The sequence below is a fragment of the Geospiza fortis genome, unplaced genomic scaffold, assembly GCF_000277835.1.
Source record: "Geospiza fortis unplaced genomic scaffold, GeoFor_1.0 scaffold221, whole genome shotgun sequence".
Classification (NCBI taxonomy): domain Eukaryota; kingdom Metazoa; phylum Chordata; class Aves; order Passeriformes; family Thraupidae; genus Geospiza; species Geospiza fortis.
Genome location: NW_005054395.1, coordinates 2,035,951 through 2,059,356, shown reverse-complemented (window position 1 = coordinate 2,059,356; position 23,406 = coordinate 2,035,951). Strand labels below are relative to the sequence as shown.

At 44.2% G+C, this 23,406-nt stretch overlaps 1 protein-coding gene across 1 annotated transcript in view; it reads right to left on the bottom strand.

Moving 5' to 3' along the window:
• Positions 1–225: 225 nt before the first annotated feature.
• Positions 226–23,406, bottom strand: part of RHBDL3 (rhomboid like 3) — a 25,893-nt gene continuing 2,712 nt past the window's right edge. Inside the window, exons 2-8 of the mRNA XM_031060889.1 lie at positions 22,087–22,245; positions 14,035–14,259; positions 12,838–12,986; positions 8,505–8,617; positions 6,285–6,385; positions 3,698–3,758; positions 226–2,984 (exon numbers count right to left, since the gene is read on the bottom strand). Of these exons, the coding sequence (XP_030916749.1) occupies positions 2,713–2,984; positions 3,698–3,758; positions 6,285–6,385; positions 8,505–8,617; positions 12,838–12,986; positions 14,035–14,259; positions 22,087–22,245 (1,080 nt within the window). The 3' untranslated portion in view covers positions 226–2,712. The remainder of the gene's footprint in view (positions 2,985–3,697; positions 3,759–6,284; positions 6,386–8,504; positions 8,618–12,837; positions 12,987–14,034; positions 14,260–22,086; positions 22,246–23,406) is intronic.

The following is a 23,406-nucleotide window of genomic DNA, read 5'->3' as shown; positions in this document are numbered from 1 at the left end:
AACAGTTTAAAGGAGGAGCAAGTCATAAGATCAAATTCACAGCTGTTTTCAACCAGTTCATGTATACTACACTCATCTATGGAAAAAGGACCAAGGAAGGCTGTCTGCATTACTCTGTTCAGCTCCCTCCCACTCCTGAGCTGAATAAAGACATTTTGGCCATGATCAAGCTGATCAAGAAACTGGTGGTTCTTGAACTTTTATCTTGCTGCTTCACCTCAGAGCACACACTGGCAGCAGGAAAGGCATGAAAGCCTTTACTGGTAAGAAACTCATGGGCAATAAGTAGCTTTCAGCTGAGAAACCAAAAATAAAAGTCAATTGGCGCACATTGCACTCTGGTAAATTATAGGCAAAATAATCTGGGGTTTTTGCAAGTGAAATTTTCTACCAAAATTTTAAAAGCTTTCCTAAGATTTCAGGAGAACTCCCATTCCTGGTCACCTCTGTTTTCAAGGCATCTGTAATGAGAAAGGCTTAGCAATAGGTGAGGGAAGGAATGTCCTCCTTACTTGATAACCATGTCAGAACTCTCCTTGCTCCCACTCTCCTTCCTGCCTGCTCCCAGGGGGATCCACAGCTACAGCACTCACTGGGCCAGCACCTGCAACAATCCATGGGAACCCTTGTGACTGCTGGGATCTGGACCCAAACTGCAGAGGTAAAATGGCTCAGGGAACCAATCCCTTCTCCAAAATGATCAGAGCTCTGGCCCTTATCCCTTCCTCTTGGTCCTCAGTGAGGGCCCATGAGCAATGTACTGGCCATGCAGAACAACAAAAGTGCAATTGCCCTCAGAAATCCCATTTCTGTGCACAAAGTGCCAAAAATTGTTTCTTTTGCAGGTAAGGCTTATTCCAGGCTCCAAATACACTTATTTTCTATCCCCTCCTTCTGAGGCAACAGAAGTTTTATGAGTGCATCTGGTAGGAGAAGACTTCACCCCTCAACCCAGAGTTATTTTTCCATAAGAGGCAAAGAAGGGGGCAGCTGATAAGCACTTGTGGATGTCCCCTCTAGAAGGACAGGCTCCTACTAGCTTGTGGTATCATCTGGCAGCATGGATAGCATAGCTGAGAGAATAAAGCCCACAACACAGAGACATTTTCCTACAGAGCAAACACAACTGCTGGGGTGCCCGTGGGATGTGCTGTGAAAGACTCTGGTGGCTGTGCCTGGGCACCAGCAGGAAATAGGAAAAAGGAAGAAAGGAGCTTGTCTGGAGAGATTATTATGGCTGCTTTGTCCAGATCATTGGATAGGTGGGTAAAGGGCAGAGAAAAGGAGGGCACCCACAGCCCTGGACTGTAATTTGGCAGCTCTCTGAAGTGACAAGCAAAATAAGCACCCTACAGAGAAGAGTACCTATAAGCTCTGCTTGTGCTACAGATGTCCCCATGCGGTCCTTAAGTCTGTGCAGGCAACTGTGTGAACTGTGCCACAGCCCATTCACAGATTGCCTGAACTGGGCTTGACCAACATTACAGAAAAAGGCATCACTGCACCAAACTGTTGTCTGGGGCTCCTGAACATCCATTGCCTCAGGAGGAGGCATCATCATCATTTTAGAAGTCATATTGAAACCAGTTTTATCCATTTCACAATGATCCCTGTAGCAAATAACACCCTCTCTACATCATTGGGAAACCAGTGCTACATACAAACTGATTTAACTCCACTGCCTTCAGTGGACTTGGCCCCAAATGGATTGTATGGCTGTAAAGACTGGATAGCTCCCACCCTGGGCTGCTGGAGGTGATCATGGTCCCTTTTTCCTAGTAAGAACCTGCTGGAAGAGTTGAGATTCTTGCTAGGAGCTCACTGCAGGCCAGGTGTTAGGTCAGTGTGGTCGGAAAAATAATGAGAAGAAAACAGCACCTGATTGTCATCTGATAAAACCACAAATGAACATTTGCACTCCTTTTCTTCATCCGTCAAAAAAAACCCAAAAACCAAAAAAAAAACCCAACAATCCAGCCACACCCTCTAGCCACAGCAGGCTGGGGAAGGGGGAATAATTAATTAAAATCAAGTGAAACATGCACAGGAAAAGTCACTTCTGGCTGGGTATCCACAACACTCTAAGATTCCCAATGTTTATAGTGCAATTTCATTTGACCTGTGGTTGAGGACCAGTCTCCATCACTTTGTGTGATCAAGTTCTGTCGATTCCTTTGAAAGTTGTGCAAGACAAGTTTCAGCAGAGGCTAAAATACCTTAGGAACCATTCAAGTAATTAGACAGTGGCACTGGTATGGCTGAACAGCCAGATGTGTCCAAAGAAACCAGACTCAAGCTGCCTTGTGAGTACCGTTTGAGTCTCTAATTAATAAATGTCTGATCTTTTTCCCTTTTAGTGTTCAGTAACATAGAGGAAATTCACTGAACAATTGGCCGTAATTCCAGCACTGACCTGGAAAATACAAATATCTCATAGAAAATATTGATGTGTGAGAACAACCCAAGCAGTCAGTGCCCAGGTGCAGGGCAGAAACTGCAGGGCATGGCCAGCCAGAGTTACAGAATCTGCTGGATTTGTGAACAAACTGATCAGCCCATTCTTTCATGAGATCTTTAAGCACCTCCTCCAGCACACTCATGGGCTCAGAAGAATCATCCTCCCAAGTTAAATACAAAAATAGATCCTCCATCTTCATTCATTTAACACAGCTGACAGATGACTTCTGCTCTCCAGTTTTCTGTCCCATGTTTTCAAGGAGGAGGAGGTAGCTTTAGATCCAACAGACTGTAGGCAAAAATATTCCAGAAGATGGCAAACAAGACAAAAATGACGTAAATAGAAAGGAAGATCCACCATAAAGTCTGATCTTGGAGTCTCTGCTCATAGTTCCTCAGGATGATAACACCAAGGGTGATTCCAACCATCACCCCTCCCAGGTGAGCCATGAAGCTGGGGTGGGGGCAGGGGGGGTAAGCGGAGGGGTGGAACCGCAGCCACACGGCTCTTCCAAATTCAAAGCTCACTGGAACAAAGAATAAAAAATGAGTTAATTGTCTAGGTTTATCCTTCTTAAGTCCATGTTGTGGGCAGCACTGCATCCCTGAGGAGACAGAGAGGGAGAAATTGCTTTGTATGGTGAGCACAGGGAAGCTGTGGCTATGTCAGGGTTGTGGCACACAGACATGAGGTCTCTCCAGTGGCTGGAAAGTGGTCTGGGTTTGTGAGAGTGTTGATAGGTTGGGGAATATTCGCCTTCTGAAATTTATACCAAAAGCATAACAAAAATGAGTTAGAATTTGAAGACAGTTGTCTGTAATGAACACACAGCTTAGTTTCCCATATTGTGCCCCCCTGGGGATAGGGCTGGAAGAGAATTCACCAGTGTGGGTATAATGCTGCTGCCACCCAGACAGGACATGCTCTAGGAAACCCAAGTATTATCATTATGAAAGCATTGCATGTTTGAGACTGCAAAGAGAAGATGTTTAAGCTCCTTCACAAACACCACAAGCTACAGATGCTGGCTAATGACAAATCCTTGTTTACAAACGCTTGTGTTGAAAGCCAAAATCTGCAGTGGAGAGCAATGTGGTTCCTGCTGCCAGAAGGTCCAGCTGCAAGTTCCTACCAAAACTGCTGCAAAGTCAAAACCCTCTGAATCAGCATGAAGTATTATGACAAGGACAAACAAAACAGGACTGGCTGCACGTGTGCCAAGCACTGTATGGTACTTACTACAGATCAAGGCAACAGCCATGCGCAGCAGTTTGAATTGGCACTTCATTCCTGACCAGTTCTGGAAAAGAGACAAGGAAAACAAAGTAATGCTGCACACAAACCTGAAGGGATATTACATTTAAATCTGTCACTTGTCAGGCAACTTCTCAGTGCATTCAAGCCCTACTGTGCTTTTTCAATGCTACTTTCTGTGCCTCAGGCTCCCTGAAATTCTGCAGCTCAGATCTTTGGCAGAGCATAGAGAAACAAAAAAGACTTCAATAAAAGCATATCAAGGAAACAGCGCCATAAGAAAGCCTGAACTTAGTCTCCTCTGTCTTCAGGCTTGCTTATTATTCAATATAGTGGAATAAAAATCTCTGAATGATAATCAGAAATAATGGAGAAATATTAAAAGTCCTCCTTTTCCACTTGCATGTAATTTTAAAGCAGGAAAAGAGATCCAGTTTTGAGAAATTCAGATGTATGACAACATTATTATTATTTTATTATTACTATTATGTGACTAAATGAAAATTTGCCTATTGAAGGCAGACTGAGATACCAAGAGAATCATGTTTCTTGTGAAAAGCTCCCTATTTGTCACTCTGAAGAAATAAAAAGAATGCTTGTAAACTCCTCAGACTATCTCTAAGGGCACCTGGGATGGCAAAAAATGCAACCTCCACAAAACAAGTAACTGATTTTCTCTCTCCACAGAGAGATCTAACCCAGTCAGAAAGCTCTGAGCTCATGCTGATTAATACTGTGCTGCCTCCTTCACTTTTAATTTCCATGTAGCTGCTTTGAATCCCTCCCCTCACTCTTTTCCTGGGGGTGACATGCTTTATTGCTTCCCCCTGTTGGTTATTTTATGTATTTCATTCCAATAATATTTCTTTTTCCAAGCAGGAAAGTTTCCATTTCCTTTGGTTACCAGGAGGCACGAGGGAACAGAGGATTCCAGAGACCCTTCCTGCCACAGTCCCTGCTGTCCCCAGCTGTGCCAGACTGAGCTTTGCAGCAAACAGCCAGCAAAGCCTTTCAGTGTGCAGGAGCATTGCATCTAGATAACAAGTGAGCACAGAGAGACAAGGGGGGGAAAGGAAAGCAAAACCATCCCTCCACCAGAACTGGAAAGGCAGCAAAAATAATTTCAGATGAGAAGAGAGGCAGTGGATAATGGAGAAATAAAGATGCTAAGGTAGCAGTTGCTAGATAGATTTGGCAGAGGCCAATGAGAAGTGAAATGACAGATCACTTTGTGATGTTCTAAGAAGTCAGGGACGGTAACTGCTGAAAACTCTTCACACACCTCTGGAAGAGCCTGTTCCTCTAAAGCAGACTAAAATTTCCTCCAATGTCCCCCTCTAACCCTGTGAATTGTGGTGTTAAAAACCCTGTGTCTGCGTTACCACCCTGAGAGACACACGAAGCTCCCTCCTGCTTCCCTTGGCACAGTGGCAGGGAACACAAATCACACTGAAAAGAAATGAATGTAGGGATGCAATTCCCCAGCAGAAAGCCTGTGCTATAGAGGTAGCCCCTCTCCTCCACTCCTGACCTCTCTGCCAGCCACTCAACTGTCTAATTTGGACAGCAGCCTCAGCTCATTCATGCTCTGAAAAGCTTGAAGAGAGTGAAGCAGACCAATTCTGCTCAGGATATCTCTCACTTCCCAGCTGTTACAAAGCTGTCTGGAGCAGCACCACTGTGGGTCACAGCTGGAGCCTGCTGACTTTGCTGCAAACAAGCAGCAAGTACAAGGTTTTCTTTTAGGCTTGGCTCCACCACCACCACACATACACATCTTCCAGCACCCATATAACAGATCTGCTGTCCCTTCTGCAGCCATCTCACATTATCTTCCCACTCAGACCCAGGGGAGGAGCATTATCCTCATTTTTATGGTTATTCTGCTCTGATATTGCTGGTACAGGACAGTTATGCTACCACACATGAATCTTCTATCAGCAAAGCCTTTTTTGCCCAGTGTCAGCTGAGAAGTCCCCAGGGCAGCTGTGCCGGGCTTTGCCACCACCTACTGAGGGCTGGGGATGAACTCCCATTTCCAACCTTAGAAGAATGACAATGCTGGTATTTGCTCACCTTTGTAAAGCATTTCATGAGGTGATATAGCAAAGAGATGCATCATTAGATCACCCAGGGTTCATCTTCACTCTGGGTTTTACAAATGGAGATAAAGAATATTCTGCACATAAATCCACTGAATGCTAAATTTCCTTAGATACTCACTAAAATTACTCACTAAATTAAATAGCACATCCAGACAGGAACAGGTCTGCCACTTCTGCACAGCCAGTCTGCTTTGTCAGCCATTGCATGGAGAGTTGATAGCCCAGAGAACACTGATAAATTTTGGATTACCAACATCTTTAGGTTGTCCTGGCAAACTGTCAGCTATCAGGGTACCAAGCCACCAAGTGCAAGGTGATATTTCCATTCCAGAACCACACCACTGAGACAAGACTCTTAGCTGGGGCAAGCTCTGAATGACCAACAGCTGGGTCAGGCCTTACTTCCAGCCCCTTTGGGCCACCAGACGTGGCTCACTCTGAGGTCAGACAGTCACTCTGGTACTCACCATCACAATATTGGCCAGGTGAGCAGAGACAAGAGCATACACACCTCCAGAGGAGCCCACCACCGGCGCCCTCATGTCAGCCACTGACACTGCCAGGGACCCTGGGGGAAACAACAAGGCTTTGTGACAATTGCCCACCAAATAAACACACCCTCTCCTACCCTACCTCACTGCTATGTCTGTTTGTGCTAATTGCTGCAGGTCAGTAATACAGAAAGAGAAGGACAGGGACATTGATTGACTCATGAAGCCAACTCAGTCCTGTCATGGCAGTGACTGATTGATTCCTCTGCACCTACTTTAAAAGCAGCCAAGCAAGGCAGCAATGTGTCTTCAAACTTGTCCTGTAAAAAGGCATTTATTCCCTGATTGAAGGAACAAGGGAGCAGGAGACAGACAAACGTCTGTGTTTGTTTCTCACCTGAAGATAAAAAAGAAGTAGCTCCCATGTTGGCAAGAAAAATATTAGCACAGGGAAAAGGAGCCAGGGACCTGTAACTTAGCACAGACCTCTGATCAAAGCACAGCCTATTACCTGTAAAACTTCAGAGTAAAACTAGTCCAAAATAACCTGGATGGAGGCAGTAGGTACATGACAGCAAAATGACAGGTCAAGTACATAAAGGCACCACTAATAACAGAACAGCCAAACACAGACATTGCTTCTTCTTATCCCAGTTGGAGGCTTGGATCTGCTCAAAGCTCCTTTCATTGCTGACTTTAAGAATAATTTAAGCAATAGAGGGAAAGGCAGATTTGCTGTCACAAGGAAGGGATAATGAAGATCTTTGTGATGATTGGGAATGGGAAAAAGACATGTTGGCAAATCTTGAGAGAGTCCTTGGTAGCACAGAATCTAATGAACTTCTTTGCTAATTGCCCAACTGTTTCCAGGTCAAGAAAATGCTGAGCTTCTACCAGCCAACTTTGCTGATAGCTCCCTCCTTCCTTGTATGGCCCTGAGACTTCTCAGCTCTTAAACACTGCCATTAAGGAAAAAGTTAATGAGAAATAAAGGAAGGAGTAATAAGAACTTGCAGTTAAGTCCTCAGACACTGCACTGAGCGCCTCAATTTCCATTCTTAATGTGTCTTCTTAGTAAAGCCAGACAAATGAGAAAGAACCATAAAAGTTGTGGTCTAACTACATTTTACATTTTACTACATTTTGTCTATTCCTGATTATTTTGCAGCTGAGTTATCTTTATATTGTCTCAGCATGAATATACCCATTTTCCTCTCTCCTGGCACGTGACAAAGAATAAGGGATGTTTCATAACTAGCTAAGATACCAGTGAAGCCCTAGGGTTTGGTAGGTGTATCTGTGTAGAAAAGCTTTATATGGGAAGTTGCAAATTGGGCACCACTTTTTTTAGTGTTTGTTAAAATAACAGCCAGGGGACAGTGGAGCTGCTCTGCTAACTCCTTTCTCTGCATTAAATACCACTGATGTTTGTACCATGCCTCATCCTGTGTCCTAGTCCAATTATTCTTTCCACAGATTGTCTCCTGGAATGCAGGATTTATTAGTACCCAGTGCAGCCCATTCTACAAAGGGTTTATCTGCTTATTATGGAAAAAGTAATTATGTGGCTGGGAAAAACCAAACAAACACTATAAATCTTGAACAAAGGCAGTCAATCACTGAGTTCCACTGTAAAGTTCTTGGTTGTTTTCACACTCTCCTTCTGTTTTAACTAGATTTTGATCTATTGTCAGCTTCCATCACCTCCAAACTGCTGGAAATTCCAAACATAAATAAAAGCAATTCAGTGCAAACTAAAAATCAATCAGACTCCATGGCTTAATAATGAAATTAATTTTCCAGATTTCTGTGCACTGCTCACAATCTACAACCAAATACTTCTTGCTTACTTAGGCTGCAGAAAAGTGACAGACAGGACAAAAGGAGGAAGAACTGCCACAGGACCAGCATGACTCCACATTCAGGAAGATCATCTAAAACAAGGCTATTTTAAAATAGCAGGCAGTTGGTGCACTTTTAGCAGGCCTCCTAAACACAGAGTCTATGGCTACATAGAAATAGATGTCAAGTTGTACCATATTTTCTATGCCCAGCCCTGCAAAGGATTTCAATGCACAGAAGATCAGTGAATGTTCCTCTTCTAATCCCAAATATCACAAAACATTTCTCCAACTCAAAAGCCAGTAGACCATTTTCACTGCTTCTCCACCTGGGGCATGCAGAGGTGTCACCTACCTGCCACAACTCCTGCAACGTACACAAAACTGATCCTCGCAGCTCCGTGCACCATTTCCAGAGGAACCCCAACCAAGAGCTGAAGGACAACATTGAGCCCAAGGTGTTCTATCCTGCAGCAAGGAAAAACAACAGTTGTCCTCTTTTCCAACTCTTCGTCTCCCTTCTCTACCACTGAGAAAATCAAATAGCACCCGATTCACATAAGTAGACTAACACTGGGAAAAACAGCGATTCCAGAAAAAATCAGACCCAGAGTTGCAATGTTTCTTCCCTCCTTGCTGCTTTTATCTTTTTCATATCCACGCAGGTCCTTTCAGCTAAAGATCTTGTACAATGTTTGGTTCTTAGTCAGACATTTTTTCCCTTTTTCTTTGCTTGAAAAAGTTAAATGACTTGTCAAAAAAGATGAAGCAAGATGGCAGCAAAGCCTGGAACAGAAGACAGAAATTTGACCTGCCCATCTCTTCTCCCCTCCTAATGATTCCACTTTTCCCTGCACACATCACACTGCCATGATGGGGAGTGGTTGTTAAGAACGAGGTGAACGTAGAAGTTCCAGGAGAACTGCCAATTCCTGGTGCTGTAATGCTGCTTTACAGCATGGGTGTCTGACCCTCACCCTTTTCTGCTGTGCCTACTTCAATGGTCAGAATGGGAAGCAGAGGGCATTTTGATCTCTGCTGAGGTGCCCAGGTGTACTCATTGATGCTGCCTCTTCACCCACCCTTGTTCCCATTACAGTCAACAGCAAAACTCCAAATCTCCTGTTGAACACACAGGAAAAAGTTGGGCTGAGGGAACCCCAGCCAGCCCCACTACCACACAGTGCAGGATCACTTGCAGCCTGCAGGCAGAGTGTGACAGCTCAGATGTGTATATTGGGCAGAGACTCCAGTGCAGCAGATCTCCCCTGAGCTGAATCAAGAGCTTCAATTCAAGTTCTCTGTTGCTTTAATCAATATTACTTAACAAACCTGACCTGCCACTTTTCAAAGTTCTATACAGACATTCATCTGTAGGGTCTTCCAGTGAGGTAACACCAGCACCAGGCCCTGAGCAGGATCCTCAACACTCTGCTAGTGTCTGAGATTTACCCTGGGCTCACAGGACTGTGACCTACTGAATGGTGACATCCCACTGCTTTTTGTATGAGGAGAACCTGCTCACAAAACAGATGGATCTAAATGACACAGTGGTACCCTTAATGCAGAAGGCCAGCATCTTTTGGGGAAAAGAGAGCAAAGTACCTAATGCCTTGAAAATATACATCCTATTTTATACAAGAGAAGGGTTGCTCACAGGCAGGCACTAGCAAACTTTGGATTAAGTTATATGCATTTCCACTGTTTTGATCTTTTTCATGTTACCATAGCAATTTCACATATACAGCAGAGAAAAACACTGATGGTGAGATTCAGTAATGACAGAACAGTCTCATAAATGAGAATTTAAAGTTGGACTGCAAAAAAAGTGCTAGACATGATACTGCAGAGAACAATCCTCTCCTGATATCTTAATAAGTTTATATCCATTGAATTTCTCTCCAAAGATGAATTTCCCTCCTGCACAATACACTCAGCACTGCAATTTTTCATCATGGGAACCTGCTGCATGTAACTGAGTTCTTTCATTACCTTCCTCAAGGCCTTTGAAGCCACTGGGCATGGTCAGCACTTGCTCTGATCCCACGTGCTCACAGAACACCGGGAATTAAATTAGGAACAACCAGCAAAGGTCAAACTGAGATCACTGAGATGAGTCCAAACATCCAAGTGCCCTTTCACAGAGGAGAGGGAAGAAGCTTTGGCTGGCACACAGTCAACATCATGAGGTGGCACCTGACATTTCCACACAAAGCACTGGGTCTTATTTTTCAAAGGAAGCTTTTGTAAGAGCTCAGCAAAGTTTATCCCGGACTCTGAAGTGACTGCTCTGATTCACAGCTGTTCTTAAAAGACTTCCCAGGAGCAATCCCATTCACTTCTCTTCCCCATCATGCTAAGAGCTTTGAAGGCACCAGAGTCAATAAGTACCCATAAAATATAATTACCCTTTGCCAGTGCTGAATGTGTCATTCTTGAAATGACAATTTCATTGATTTATTAAGGACTTTCTTCTTCCCTGGGACCAAACAAATGGGACTGAGCATCAATGCAAGTCATTAGTTATGGCAGTGATACAAATGTGTGGGCTTCAGATTATCAACGTCTGCTTTCCATGAAAACAGAAGGGCAGAATTTACAACTTTGCCTTTTCAGCCTTTGACAAAGCTCCCTCCACCAGAACCAACACACAGCCTGTACATTTTTGGAATCTTTCTAGAGGCACAGCCAGCCAAGCCTTAGCAACTGCTGCCTTCTCAAACACCTTCCGGCTGCCACTTGCTCTTCAAAAAAAAGACAGAGTGCACTAAATTAAGGAGCAGTCCACATTACCATTTAAAAGTCTCAGCTGGAAGCAGGGTAACAATAGACCCATGACATTGTGTTATCCTCTCATTTGAAAATGAGAGGAGAATGATGGGCGTCCACTAAAAGACAATATTACCTTTCCAAGATTTATCTGTTTTCCTCACAAGAAAGGAGCTTAATACAGAGAAGTTAGAAATAAAGGAACATTTAGCTTAACTCCACATACTGCAGATAAATCACAAGGTTTATTGTTCCAGTGGGACTCTCCATTGTTTTAAAGGCTGTGTAGCTAAAGGACTTGGAATCCATCATGACGAGTCCCCTGCTCACCACCTTCCATTGTTCCACTCTGAGTCAGCCAGAGGTGAAATAAACCTGAGGGATTTTTGGCCAGTGAATGTGAAGAATTCCAGGGAACTGCCTGCTACAAGAGTGACCTGGCACAAGTTAGGAAAGCATGCCGCAGAAAGGCATTTAATGCTGGAAAATTGTCCTTGTGCAGGTGTTTCTCCTCCAATGTATCCTAGAGCAAACTGTAGTTATAGAAGGGATATGGTACCATCAAAAGAAAGCCCAAATACTAATTAACTAACATTAGTTAAAGTCAAGTGTTTCTTTCTTTTACAAGCCCAGTTTTCCCCATATTTTCAGTGATGGAAATTTCCACTTCTCATTTCATGTAACCAGCCTCATGCCTAAGCCCAGCAGTCCCCACTTGCAGGATGAAATCTGTGTAATATGGGCTCTTTGGAGGGATTCAGCATGCAGAGAACAGAGGTTGCCACATTCAGAAGTTTCTTCTTAAAACTTTTCCCGACTCTTCCCTTGGGTGGAGTCTGTTTTTATCCAGGGATCTGGGGCACATTTTGTGCTCCAGGGCAATTACACACCAAGGAAGTTATTCCATGGCAGGGAAGAGACATCAGCATGTCTTCCGTCAGAGATGTGGAAAAAAGGCAAAGATCATCTTGATCTTTCTGGCCTTTCATAGAAGAACATTGACTGATGGAAATATAGGCTTTCTATTTAAGAACAAAGGGTCCTTATGCAGTTTCAACCTCTACACTATTCTGAAAGGCTTTCTGCTGTCATTTTTCAATGACAGAATTAAAGAAAATTGCAATTATCTGCCAGGAATGTGTGAAGATAATGATCTGAGAAACTGCTCAGAGGGGGTAGAATGTTTTGTACAGGGATGAACTTTCCAGTGACACTTACTCATCACCATGTCATCACAAACATCACACAATTAAGTCTATTTAAATTTTGTGAGGACTAGCACAGCTGAGAAGAACAGAGTTAGAATCCCCACACCTTGTATATTCTTCCCAAGTCTGCTACATACCTCCCATGGGATGAAGGAGGATTCATTTTATTGTGCACCTTCATTTTGCATGGACACCATTCTGTGTCCATCTGGTCACTCGAGACTGTCAACTCTTCAGGAACACTCAGTTTGCCCAGTGTGTACAAAATAGGAGTTCAGGCTAGTTCAGTACAGAAGGGACCAACATTACTGAGTGATGACATGTCCCAGGCACAGGGAATTTAACTGACTTTTCCAACACCCTGTATTTTTAAATACCAGTCCAGCATCTTTGCAGACTTGTCCTACCACCTGCACAGCTCCTTTAGTGGAACACTGGGCTTTGACTTGGTTTTAGGAAGTGCACAGTAAGAAGAAGGTGTGGTCCCAACACTGGGACCACACTGGGGAGAAGAGCAGCATCTGTTAAGTTCCTTTTGTTGCCTCATCCCTTCAGAGAGCTGTGAAGGTTTGCCCCTCATTGCCCAACAGTCCATAACATCTTCAGATTTTTACACACAATTTATAATTGAGTTTTTAAAATTTAATTCTGAGCTGATTCTGTCACTTCCTCTATCTCTCTGGGGAACCTGAACTGCTTGTAAGTACTCACCCTGCATGCATGAATATGTAGGTTAGGTACCTCCAAGCCTGGGCCCGAAGCTGGGGATGGTACAGTAATGCATTCTTCAGGTACAAGGGGTGGCTGACTTGCAGCACAAATCTGTCTAAGACCACTCCATTGTAAAGAAAAAAGGCAACCTAGAAGAGCAGAGAGATTCATTGGTTAGCAAATGCCTTTTCTCACCAAAAAGTACCTTTTAGCTAAAATAATGGAGAAAAAGTAATATATAAAAAACTTTTCTCCCATTTGACAGCTTCACATAGCATGAAATTCCCCGTTTTGAGGAACCTGCAACACATTGATATAACTGTATTTGTAACACACCAGCCCCTGAGTCAGAGGAACCTGCTCCCAGTCAGCACACTACTATCAGTGTCATATCCTACTCTGTACTTACTTGAGCACATTACTCAGCAAATGTGCAAAGATCTCATTTGGGCAACACATGAGCAGGTCAGAATATTTAACCCAGAGGTTCTCTTCCCTCCTTTTTTCTCTCCACTCGCAGAACAGAGGTAGCTGGACAGAAATTTCTATTTCCATTGACTTATCCATTTCTCTAGAACTGTCCTGTTTTCACTCCTCAAACAGTTTTGCTCTCATTTCCCAAACTGTGTAGTCCCACATACAAATTGTTCCAGTGACAGGATCACAGTGTCCACTTAAACACACTCCAACAGGCAACCAAAATGGCCACTGGCTTCACGTCTGTCCTTGTCGAGGTCTGAACGAGTCCCTCTCTGTGGTGGTGTTCACAGAGGTCTTAGGATGAGGGAAGAGACGAAAATGTTGACTCCATGTTTCAGAAGGCTGATTTATTATTTTATGATATATATTAAACCATACTAAAAGAATAGAAGAAAGGATTTCATCAGAAGGCTAGCTAAGAATAGAAAAAGAATGATAACAAAGGCTTGTGACTGACTGAGACAGTCTGGACACCTGGACTGTGATTGGCTATTAATTAGAAACAACTACATGAGACTAATTACAGATTTACTTGTTGCATTCTACAGCAGCAGATAATTATTGTTTACATTTTGTTCCTGAGGCCTCTCAGCTTCTCAGGAGAAAAAATCCTAAGGAAAGGATTTTTCAGAAAATATCACGGCTACACCTCTCCAACCCTGACTGTGTCCCAGCAGAGCCTCAAGAGTGTGGGGAGGCTCCCAGGGAGGTACTTGCCTCCACAATGGTGATGGTGATCATGAACCAGGGCGGGGGGCAGCAGGTGTAGCTGTCATAGTACCACTTGCGGTCGATCTCCCGCGGGAGGGTCTCGTAGGCCACGTGCCGGATCAGCCTCTGCGAGAGGCTCAGCCCCGTCTCCTCCAGCAGGGCCTTGCTGCACAGCCTCCTGTTCCCCTGCAGGATGGCCTGGCGGAAACTGTTTGACCTTTTGTTGCTCATCTGGGTAAAAGGGAACAGAAGAAACCATGAGTACAAAGCAAGGCCTGGCACAGTCATCAGGGAGAATAATGCCAGTTTGGCAGCACCAGATCCAGGCAGACAGGAAAGCCACCACCAGGCTGAGCTTTAGGAACCAAGACTTGGGACAATGACAGGGTGCACTGAAAACTTGGGGTGCAAGGAAAACGAGTACCACAGTCTACCATTATGATGTCAATAAATGAGGTCGGGGCAGAAATCTGGCAAGGCAGAGCAGAGGCTGCTGACGCACCTGGCTGAGCTCTATGGCCCATTCTCCAGCCTTCCATGCACTGTCTTCACCATCAGTTATCACAATCCATATTCCTGTGTCCTCCTTTCCTCTGCTCCCCCTGCTCTATCAAATTTCCCTGCAGTCTTGGGGCTGGAAATTTCTCAAACGTAGCAGCAGGCACTTTCACAGCACATCTAACCCTTGGGGCAGGAGTTAGCTCTGGGCAAAGAAAATTTCTCTTTGTGTAAAACAAAACTGCCTGAGCAACAGCAACAAACAACAAATTAATCGCCTGTACAAGCTGTCTTAGCTCCTGTAAGCTTGCAAGCCTTTGCAAGGCTTCTTTTATAAGTTATCCTCCGTGGGGGCAGGCTCTGAGATGGCACAGGCTTACAGCTAATTTGTATATGCATTATCACCTTACATGCATAGATTTAGCTATCTTTCTGAGTATACACTTTACCAGTTTGGATGCATAATTAAAGCAATTGCATTTGCAAATTAGGCAGATGGAATCTCATGCTTAGCCTTCTGGGGGAGGAGGAACAAACCAGGTCTGAAAGAGCTTGCTCCAAGATTTGTATAATTGTTAATTAGCCCTGATGTCAAACAAACCTGCTGCATTAGAGCCACTGTCTGTACTGGCTGAATCTTTGGCAGGGAGCTCCAAAGGCTCACTGTGTATACAGGCTGCTGCAGGGGGACCTTCCACTGTAACAGGCAGCAAAGCAAACATGACAGCCTGGTCCTTCTTCTGAGAGAACTGCTAACTGCTCTTAAAGCACCAGCACATCCAGCCTCCCAGAACCAAGGAAGAGAAGACACTCAGCAGCAGTTGTCTTGGAGGATGCTGGTTTCAGCTGATATCCCAAAGCCAGCAAAGCCCAGAGCTTGTGCTCTCAGTGCCCAGGCAGCCAGGGAATTGCTCCAAGCTGGACCAAGCCGCTTAAATACAGTAATCACTGCAGGGAGCCACCTCCTGTTAATCACTGGAGGAAGGCAAGGGGCCATCTGAGGTGATGGCACTGCGACCTGCTCTGCCCATCCCTCCTTAGCATTCATTTGTAGCTTGTCCCTCCAACACAGAGGAGCACTGACCATCAGTTGATGTTCTTATCCTTTTCTTAAACTGAGGAAAAATTTATTGTTGTTGTTTTCTTTGAGTTGTTTCAGTGAGAAGATGTTTTACCCTAACAACTCTCCCCATTGTGGTATTTCTCCTTTGCTCTCTCTTTCCTTTGTTGATTTAGAAAACACTTTAAAAAAAGAACATTTCTTGTAAAAAAAGCAGAAAAACAAAGAAGAAGAAAAATGTCCACAAGGTCTCTCTCTCAGTCTTCTCATGTCTATCATCCAAAGGCCTGTATCTAAAACTGGGGAAGATGAGAGGGGAGAAATTGTTGTGGTCCTCTGTTGCACTAAGAAAGCCTGTTCATACTGAAGGATAATATTTTCATACAGAAACATCCAACAGGTACAAGGCTTTCCTTAGCATGTGTGAAATGCCTTTTGCTAGGTAAGAGATGTACCTCTGTTTCAAAGATACTTTTAGCCACCTAATGACCTCTCTGTGTCCACAGAAGAAAGCCTACTTCCAGGTTAGTTCAGAACAGCCTTTTAGAGATGTTCTGCATGTGCTCCCTCACAAAGTTCATTCTTTTCTCTCTGGCTTTGCCCCTCTTATGGACAAGAATAAATTCAGACTGAAACTATAAAATTGCCTGAAGACGCCAGGCAGTTGACTGGAGCTGCTGATCTGCTTATTCCAATTACAGTGATAAATGGGATTTCCTGCCTACCACAAAACAGTCAGTGCTTTTCCCTGTTGCAGCACTTCAGTGGAAAAGATAATAATTTCCAGAGTCAAGGAAAATCATCATTTCAGCATCAAGAAGTGCTGGCCACCCTCAGCAGATGATCACCTCATCAGTGCAGAGATTGCCAAGGGAGATGGGCAGGAAACTCCAAAGGCTGCTCTGTCCATGGTTAGGATCATATCAAAGATTTCTTTGCATCTGTTGAGCAGAGGATCCTAAGGGAGGCACCTGAACTCATCTGTTACTGTTACAAGGAACTGGCTCAGTTCAGTCACCTGAACACAGCACAGCCCCATCAGTCCTGTGTCCTCTCTGCAATAATGCTTGTGCTGCCCATGGAGCCCAGAAAACACCCAGGGCACTGCAAATTCATCACCATGACATTTCTGAAGATCTTCCTCAATATACTAAAAACAAAACAGGGAAAGGTCTTCTTAGATTTACGAGCAAAATATTGCAGGATCACTGTAAGTCATAGTTCAGATGACCAAAGCCTCCACTGGCTCTCGTGAGGAATGGGAAACTGGACTACTGTTCAGCAGAAAGCTCTGCCTTCCTTTTTCCAGAGACAAAGATAAATCACAGGACATTTCATACCCCACACAGAAGCTAACATGGAAGGGACATGAAAACATTTGCCAGACTCTCTTTAGAGCAAAGGATATGGAGAGAAGGTCCAGGTTCCCTCTACATGCTGCAGTCTTGGCATGGTTTTACACCCCAATGAGGCAGGGACACAGCGTCAGGAGTGTGCCAGACATACTGAAAAGCCCCCACAATCCCTCAAGGTGTGGATGAGTGGATGTACTGAGCCCTTGTTAAAATCAGACCTCTCAGGAAGGAGGCATCCTGCTGGTCCCCACCTGCATGCATTGCCCACAGCACCAAGAGGAGATGATCTCCAAAGAGACAGCACAGCTGACTGCCAGGGCTCAAGCAAACACAGCAATCCTGGCCCTACTCACATGGCCTTTGGATCAAGCTAGGACGAGATGGGCATGAGGAGAGACACAGGATTAAATCAGTATTGCTGCTCTCACCAGTTCTTGATGAGAAGTCTATTTTGTTCCTCAGACTGACTTTGGAAGACTCAAATCTTCCCAAACAGAGTCTCGCATATGGTCACAATTTGCTGACTGGATTTTGGAATTACATAATATTGGTATTTATGAGCCAAGTATTTAATCATCAGCTGAAAGAACACTAGGCCCGTTGTTGGCCTGCACATTATCATGGCTCCAGGAGCCCAGGGCAGCCCATCCCACTTCTCTTCATGCAATTGATCTAGGACTTCTTTAATGAGTGTGATATTAAAGCTGCAAGCAGATGGGTACAGCAAACAGTATGTGGAGAGAGAAGATAGCAGTGGGGAACAACACATTCCCTTAGTCCTTCCTGCCTGCAAAATGGTGTTCTGCAGAGAGAAAGAAATTTCCCTTGCAGAAGAGCCAGGCTGAGCTGACTGGTACCCAGGTGCTGCCATCTCTGCCCTTTGGCATCACCCTACCAAAACAAACCAAGGCTTAGGGCTGGAGCTCTGCTCAAGAGCTGGATTTGATACCTCTATGCAAATGGAATATTTTTTGCTACTTAGATCTGAACCTGTCTTCAACACTGAAAATATCAACATTTAGGATGTCAAGAGTAGAACAGTGACAAACTTTGATGAAGTACAAAGCCCTGCTTTTGTTTAGCACACATGGCACTCCAAAATTACTCTGGGATAATCTGCAACTTGCAAAGGAAGCTGTCCATCCCCACTGGCAGACCAATTTCTCTGTCTTCCCTGGATATCTGTAGTACTGTGGCTACCTCAGATAATCAATAGCCAAGTCATGTAGTATTTCCCCCATCTCCAGTTTCAGGGGTTGTGTGGGGCACAGTACCCTTTTTATGGTTTTATTCAGCCTCACTCAGAAGGTTTGGAAAACATGGATTTCTGCCGATTACGTATTGGCATCTTTGAGACTGGTCTCGAGCTATTTTTAAACACATGCAGCTCTGTGACAGGCAATGCATTCAGCTCTCCAGCTCTGATCCTCCAAGACACAGAACATTAAATCAGAAGTTAGCACAAGCTTTTTAAAAGTCTCTGCCAGCTCCAGTTTTATAACCCACTTTACTTACAAATGCAACCTCTCCAATCAATTTTGCTTTCAAGATTCACATTTATTTCCTTCCCTCTGCCCACACTTCTTCAAAATGCTAATGTGGGTAGAGACAGCCTTCCCCAAAATGCATATCTCAGCATTAAGTTCATCTGTCACAGATGTTCACATCCTCTGAGCCAACCTGGTAGCACTTTCCCAAATAGTATCAAAGGGAAAAAAAACTGAATACCAAATACCAACATTCTGATCTGGTTTGACCAAGCAGCGGTTTACTCAAGGGATTCAAAGAAAGAGGCAGGAGAGACAAAATTAATTATCCCTGCTCAAGGTTTTGCTTGATTCCTGTTAAATGTGCCAGGCTTAGGCCTTCCAGCACTTCCAATAGAAAAGGTAAAACACTTTCAAATTGCAAGGTTACTTGAAAGACATTGCTTGCAGGACAAAACTAACATTGTGGTTCAAATAACATTGTTACACAGTGCTCCAAAAATGTGCATTGTTCACACTAAAAATGAGGTAGAATTAGCCTGTCCCTAGAAGCCAGCAAGGCCAGGGAAAGCAAAGCAGGCAGTGATTCTTGATCTGGAAAATAAAGGATGTGCATTTAATTAGTTAATATATTTTGCTCATTACTGAGATATTACATCAACTTCAAGTTACTACAAAGCCACAGCTAAACATTTCTGTTGGAAGCAGCAGTGTTTTGTTTTTCCCAAGTCACATGAACTCTGTCTCAGAGCTCACTACTTACTGCAAGCTTTATTACAGCTCACAGGATATTATGTGAAGTAATCCAGGACTGCCAACAGCAACTGCTGTTCAGCAAGAATCCCAGCAAATAATATCTCAAGTATAATTAACTCCTGGCTTGTCTCTTCTCTGAAAGTAGCAAAGTTAGTTAAACACCTTGGTTCACTATCTCCTCCTGTGGCCCATGCTGTTCACAACCAGAATTTTCTCTGTGCATCTCTTTTCACAATGCTGCAAAGCAACCAGAGAGCAGAGATGCACAAGATGTCTCCACTTGTACAGGAAACACTTTTGTTACTCTGCACTGTCTCAGACACAGCATAAGAAATCCCATCTGAAACTGCTTTCTGACATTACTACAAACCACAGTGCAGAAACAGAAATGGATATGATTGCAGCATTGTGTTTTACAACTACATGAGCTGAATTTCATACACACAGAGGAGAAGTAATTTCCAATGAGCTGCCTATCTGATCTTTTTGAGCCTTTTCTGTTTGCAGATCACACCAGGAGTTTTCATCTTCCTTGAATTTATTAATTTCTCAATTTATTTCCTGAGTGCTTTCTGGGGTCTAGTTTCATATTTTAAAACTTTCAATTTCATAAATTTAAGTTGCTTTGCTGAGAGCAGGCATACGTGTGGATGTTGCTATTAAGGTGAGAAGTCCTATAATTACATTTTTGATGTATCTAGAAGTTCACAAAACATTTTGGACATCAGAGGATAACGAAGCTTTGCTCAATAGCAGTCCTTTAGCTGGGGATCACAGAGCCTGAGAGAGCAGGCAGAGATCTTGGTGCTTATAATGATGCTGGAGAAAAGGAAAACCATACATTACAGAGAGCCTTGCTTGTAAAACCTCTGGTTTAGTAAAAGGTTGCCTTTCCATCCCCACACCCAGGAACATCATTTTTGGCAGCAGGTCAGTTCTTGCTAAGCTACTGAAACAGACAAATTAACCTGAACATAAAGCAGAGAGGGCTAATGACCATCAAGCACAAACATGCACCTAAACACCACCACACTGAGGGTTGACAGCTAGGAGGTGAAGGAAATCCCTAATTTCACAGTGATTCTGTATCAACTGTGCTGCTTCTTTCCATCAGGAAGTTCAAAAGAAAGTTCAGAAGGCAGGGAAAACAAAAGGAGCCCTAAAAAAAGTTTGGATGCTGGAGATCAATAGAAACTAGAGGAGAAGTGAGAAAAGAGATGTCATTTGTAAGTAGTTTAATGTTTTGGCATTTGCATTGCCTATTGATTAGAAAGTGCAAAAAACGCAGACAAGGATAGAGGGGCTGGTGACAGGAAAATCAATGGCTTCTTTATAGGAGTCATTCAATAGCAGTGAAGGAAATTTGCTGTTTTGCAAAAACCACATCACCTGGGTGTGAGCTGGCACAGCCTCCTATTCCCAAAGGAGGAGAATGTCCAAGCATTTCAGCTCCCACCTACCTCTCATTAGTGTGTTCTGCTCCTGAGCCCTGTGGAGCAAGGAGAGAGAAAAAAGCCCAGTTCTATTCCTGAGCCTGTTGCCAATGTGTTGGCTGGCCCTAGGCCATCATTTCTGTAAAAGAAATTCAATGATGCCTCTTCCTGCTACCTAAGTGTTGTGCAGCCCAATTAGTGAACGCTTGCACAGTACTTTGAATATCCCCAACTGTGGAACAAGCAGCTGTTACTATAAATACTCTGCTGAGCACTGAGGACCACACTGTTTGTTATGCTGGAGCTGAGGAAAACCTCACACTGTGTAATCTGTTTAAGAGTTGCTGCATTTATTCTACTGTGTCCCCAGACATGGGCAAGGGGCTTACAAGACTGCCTGGTTAGATACAGCAGGTTTATGTCATTCCAACAAAGTAACTTCACCTTGACACTGCCCACAGCCTGATGGAGGTCATGACCTGGGTCCTTGACAGCTGGGCCATGTTATCATACTTCTCTGATTAATGTGAAAACAGGACACATGCAAGACTCTTTCTAAACCAAGAACATGTGCATGAGTGACCATGACAAATGAAGGGATCAAATCCCACATTGTCTGCAGAACACACAGAGATACAAATTACTGTACTCGGGAACAAGGACACATCCAGCTTTCCACAGAAACCTCAGAGATGTCACCAACTTCCATTCCTCTTTGACTTTGTCACCCAGGCTTATATTAGCATTGCACTAAATCTGGGATTCAGGTGTTCAATGACAGAGTAAGAACAAGGCAAAGCCTCTGAATGGCCAGTGTCCAAGATACATTGCAAACAACATTTCTAAGCCATCCTGGGCACCTGACAACACATGTCTGCAATTGTGTTGACTCAACAAACTGCCTTGACAAGAAACAGAGCAATCCCTTCACTAATTGACTCATTAGTAGAGATAGAGAGGCATCCAGATCATGACTCAGGCACTCTGAGACACCTCACCTGGCATAAAATGAACGTGACCTAGAAACAATTTATCCCTGTTGCTGTTGATGCCTACAGCAGTGCAATATGACTCCACCCAGCATGTCAACACAACGTTATCTACATATTTTTGTCTGGAAGTGGTGAAATGTCTAGATAAAACAGGAGACATCCAGACTGACAGACCTCTGCTTGCAAGCAAATGGTTCATTATAGCAGCTAGCAAATGATACTGAGAGCAAAAACTTCCAAAGTAGCAGCAGCCATTGCTTCATTATATTACTACAGTTCCCACAGTTCCTTCCCATGCAAATTTGTTTCCCTGGAAAAATCAGAAGCAATTTGACTCTTGCTGAAGCAAGTCCATGCAGAATATGATGCAGCAAACACTGGTGTTAATAAAGGGAGGGAAAAAAGACACTGTGCCTCAACAGCCCATGTTTTAAGCAGAGCCAAGGACTGACAGGCCCTGCCAGCCAGAGCACTCACCAGGTTGACGAAGTCCTGGTAGCAGATCCTCCCCTCAGAGTTGCTGTCTGCCAGGGCTAGCAGGACCTCCAGCTTGTGGGGGTCCAGCTCCGAGCCGTGCCTCTGGAGGAGGGAGCGGAACTTCTCCGTGCTGATGTAGCCAGTGTTGTCAGGATCAAACTGGGATAGGAGGGGAGAGTGCCACAATTAACAACCCCATGTTACACACAACTCTGTCCTCCTATGCATTCATCACCCACTGCAAACCCATAGGGACCCAGGGGCTGCTCTAGGCTTTGGTGACACTGCCCTGCAATCACCCAGGGACTGGAAAGCACCCTGCTGCAGAGAGGGGTGAGTCCAGGCACCATCATCCACACCACCATTCCATCTCCTCCCAAGCTTCAGCTACATCAGCTCCCTTCACCTTCCTGCCCTCTGCATCATCATTTCTCTTGTCTATATTTTATATCTCTTTCTATCTGGAACATCAAGCAAACCAGAGATGCAGTTTGTGAGATAAAATGCACTGAAAACAGTTTTACTCCACTATTTCCTAACACAATTGCACAACAGGAATATGCCACCCCTCCTCAAGCCCCTTCCATGCTCAGTGTTTCTGACAGTCACTTTTCCAGATCATCTCTACAGGTGCCTTCACTATGGTAAGTGATTTCACTGCTGAAGAGCTATTTTAAGACAGTTGGGAAAGAAAATCTTTGGACAGGAAGCAAAGCAGATGAACACCATGTCAAACAAAGTGACAAAGCAGCCACATGCCATTTTGAGAATGTAAACCAGAGTCATTAGAAGGAAAGTCCCAGGTGAGACCTGGAGTGAATCCCACTCTGACCAAAAACATCACTGTTTTCCCTGAGCCTAAGTGGCTAATCTAGACATGCCACTGATGAAAAGAGACACCTTTACAAGGCTGTCCAAACTAATGACTGCTCCAGTGGCCTCTAGGGCACTCTGTGAGGGGCTGCCAGCTCACAGGGCACAGCCTCAGCCCTGACAAAGCCAGTGCTGGCACCACGCCGAGCACCTTTCTGATGTGCTTGGAAAACGAGTGGCTGCAAGCTGCCAGACCAGTCTGCACTAGCCCTGGTGCAGTCTGATCTCTACCAGTTTTCTGTTGCTGGGAGATTTTGCCTTTGATTTCCCAAACTTGGCCGTGAGGACCCTGGCGCTCGCTGGCCTCCTTTTGTAGATAATGATATCAAGCTTGTTGGCTGGATTGAATGGCTGTCAGGGGGCAGGGTGGTCAGGAGGGAGTCTTTTCATGGAAACATTTGGGACATAATAGGCCTTGGCAGAGCCAAAAAGGTCCTATCAATCCTC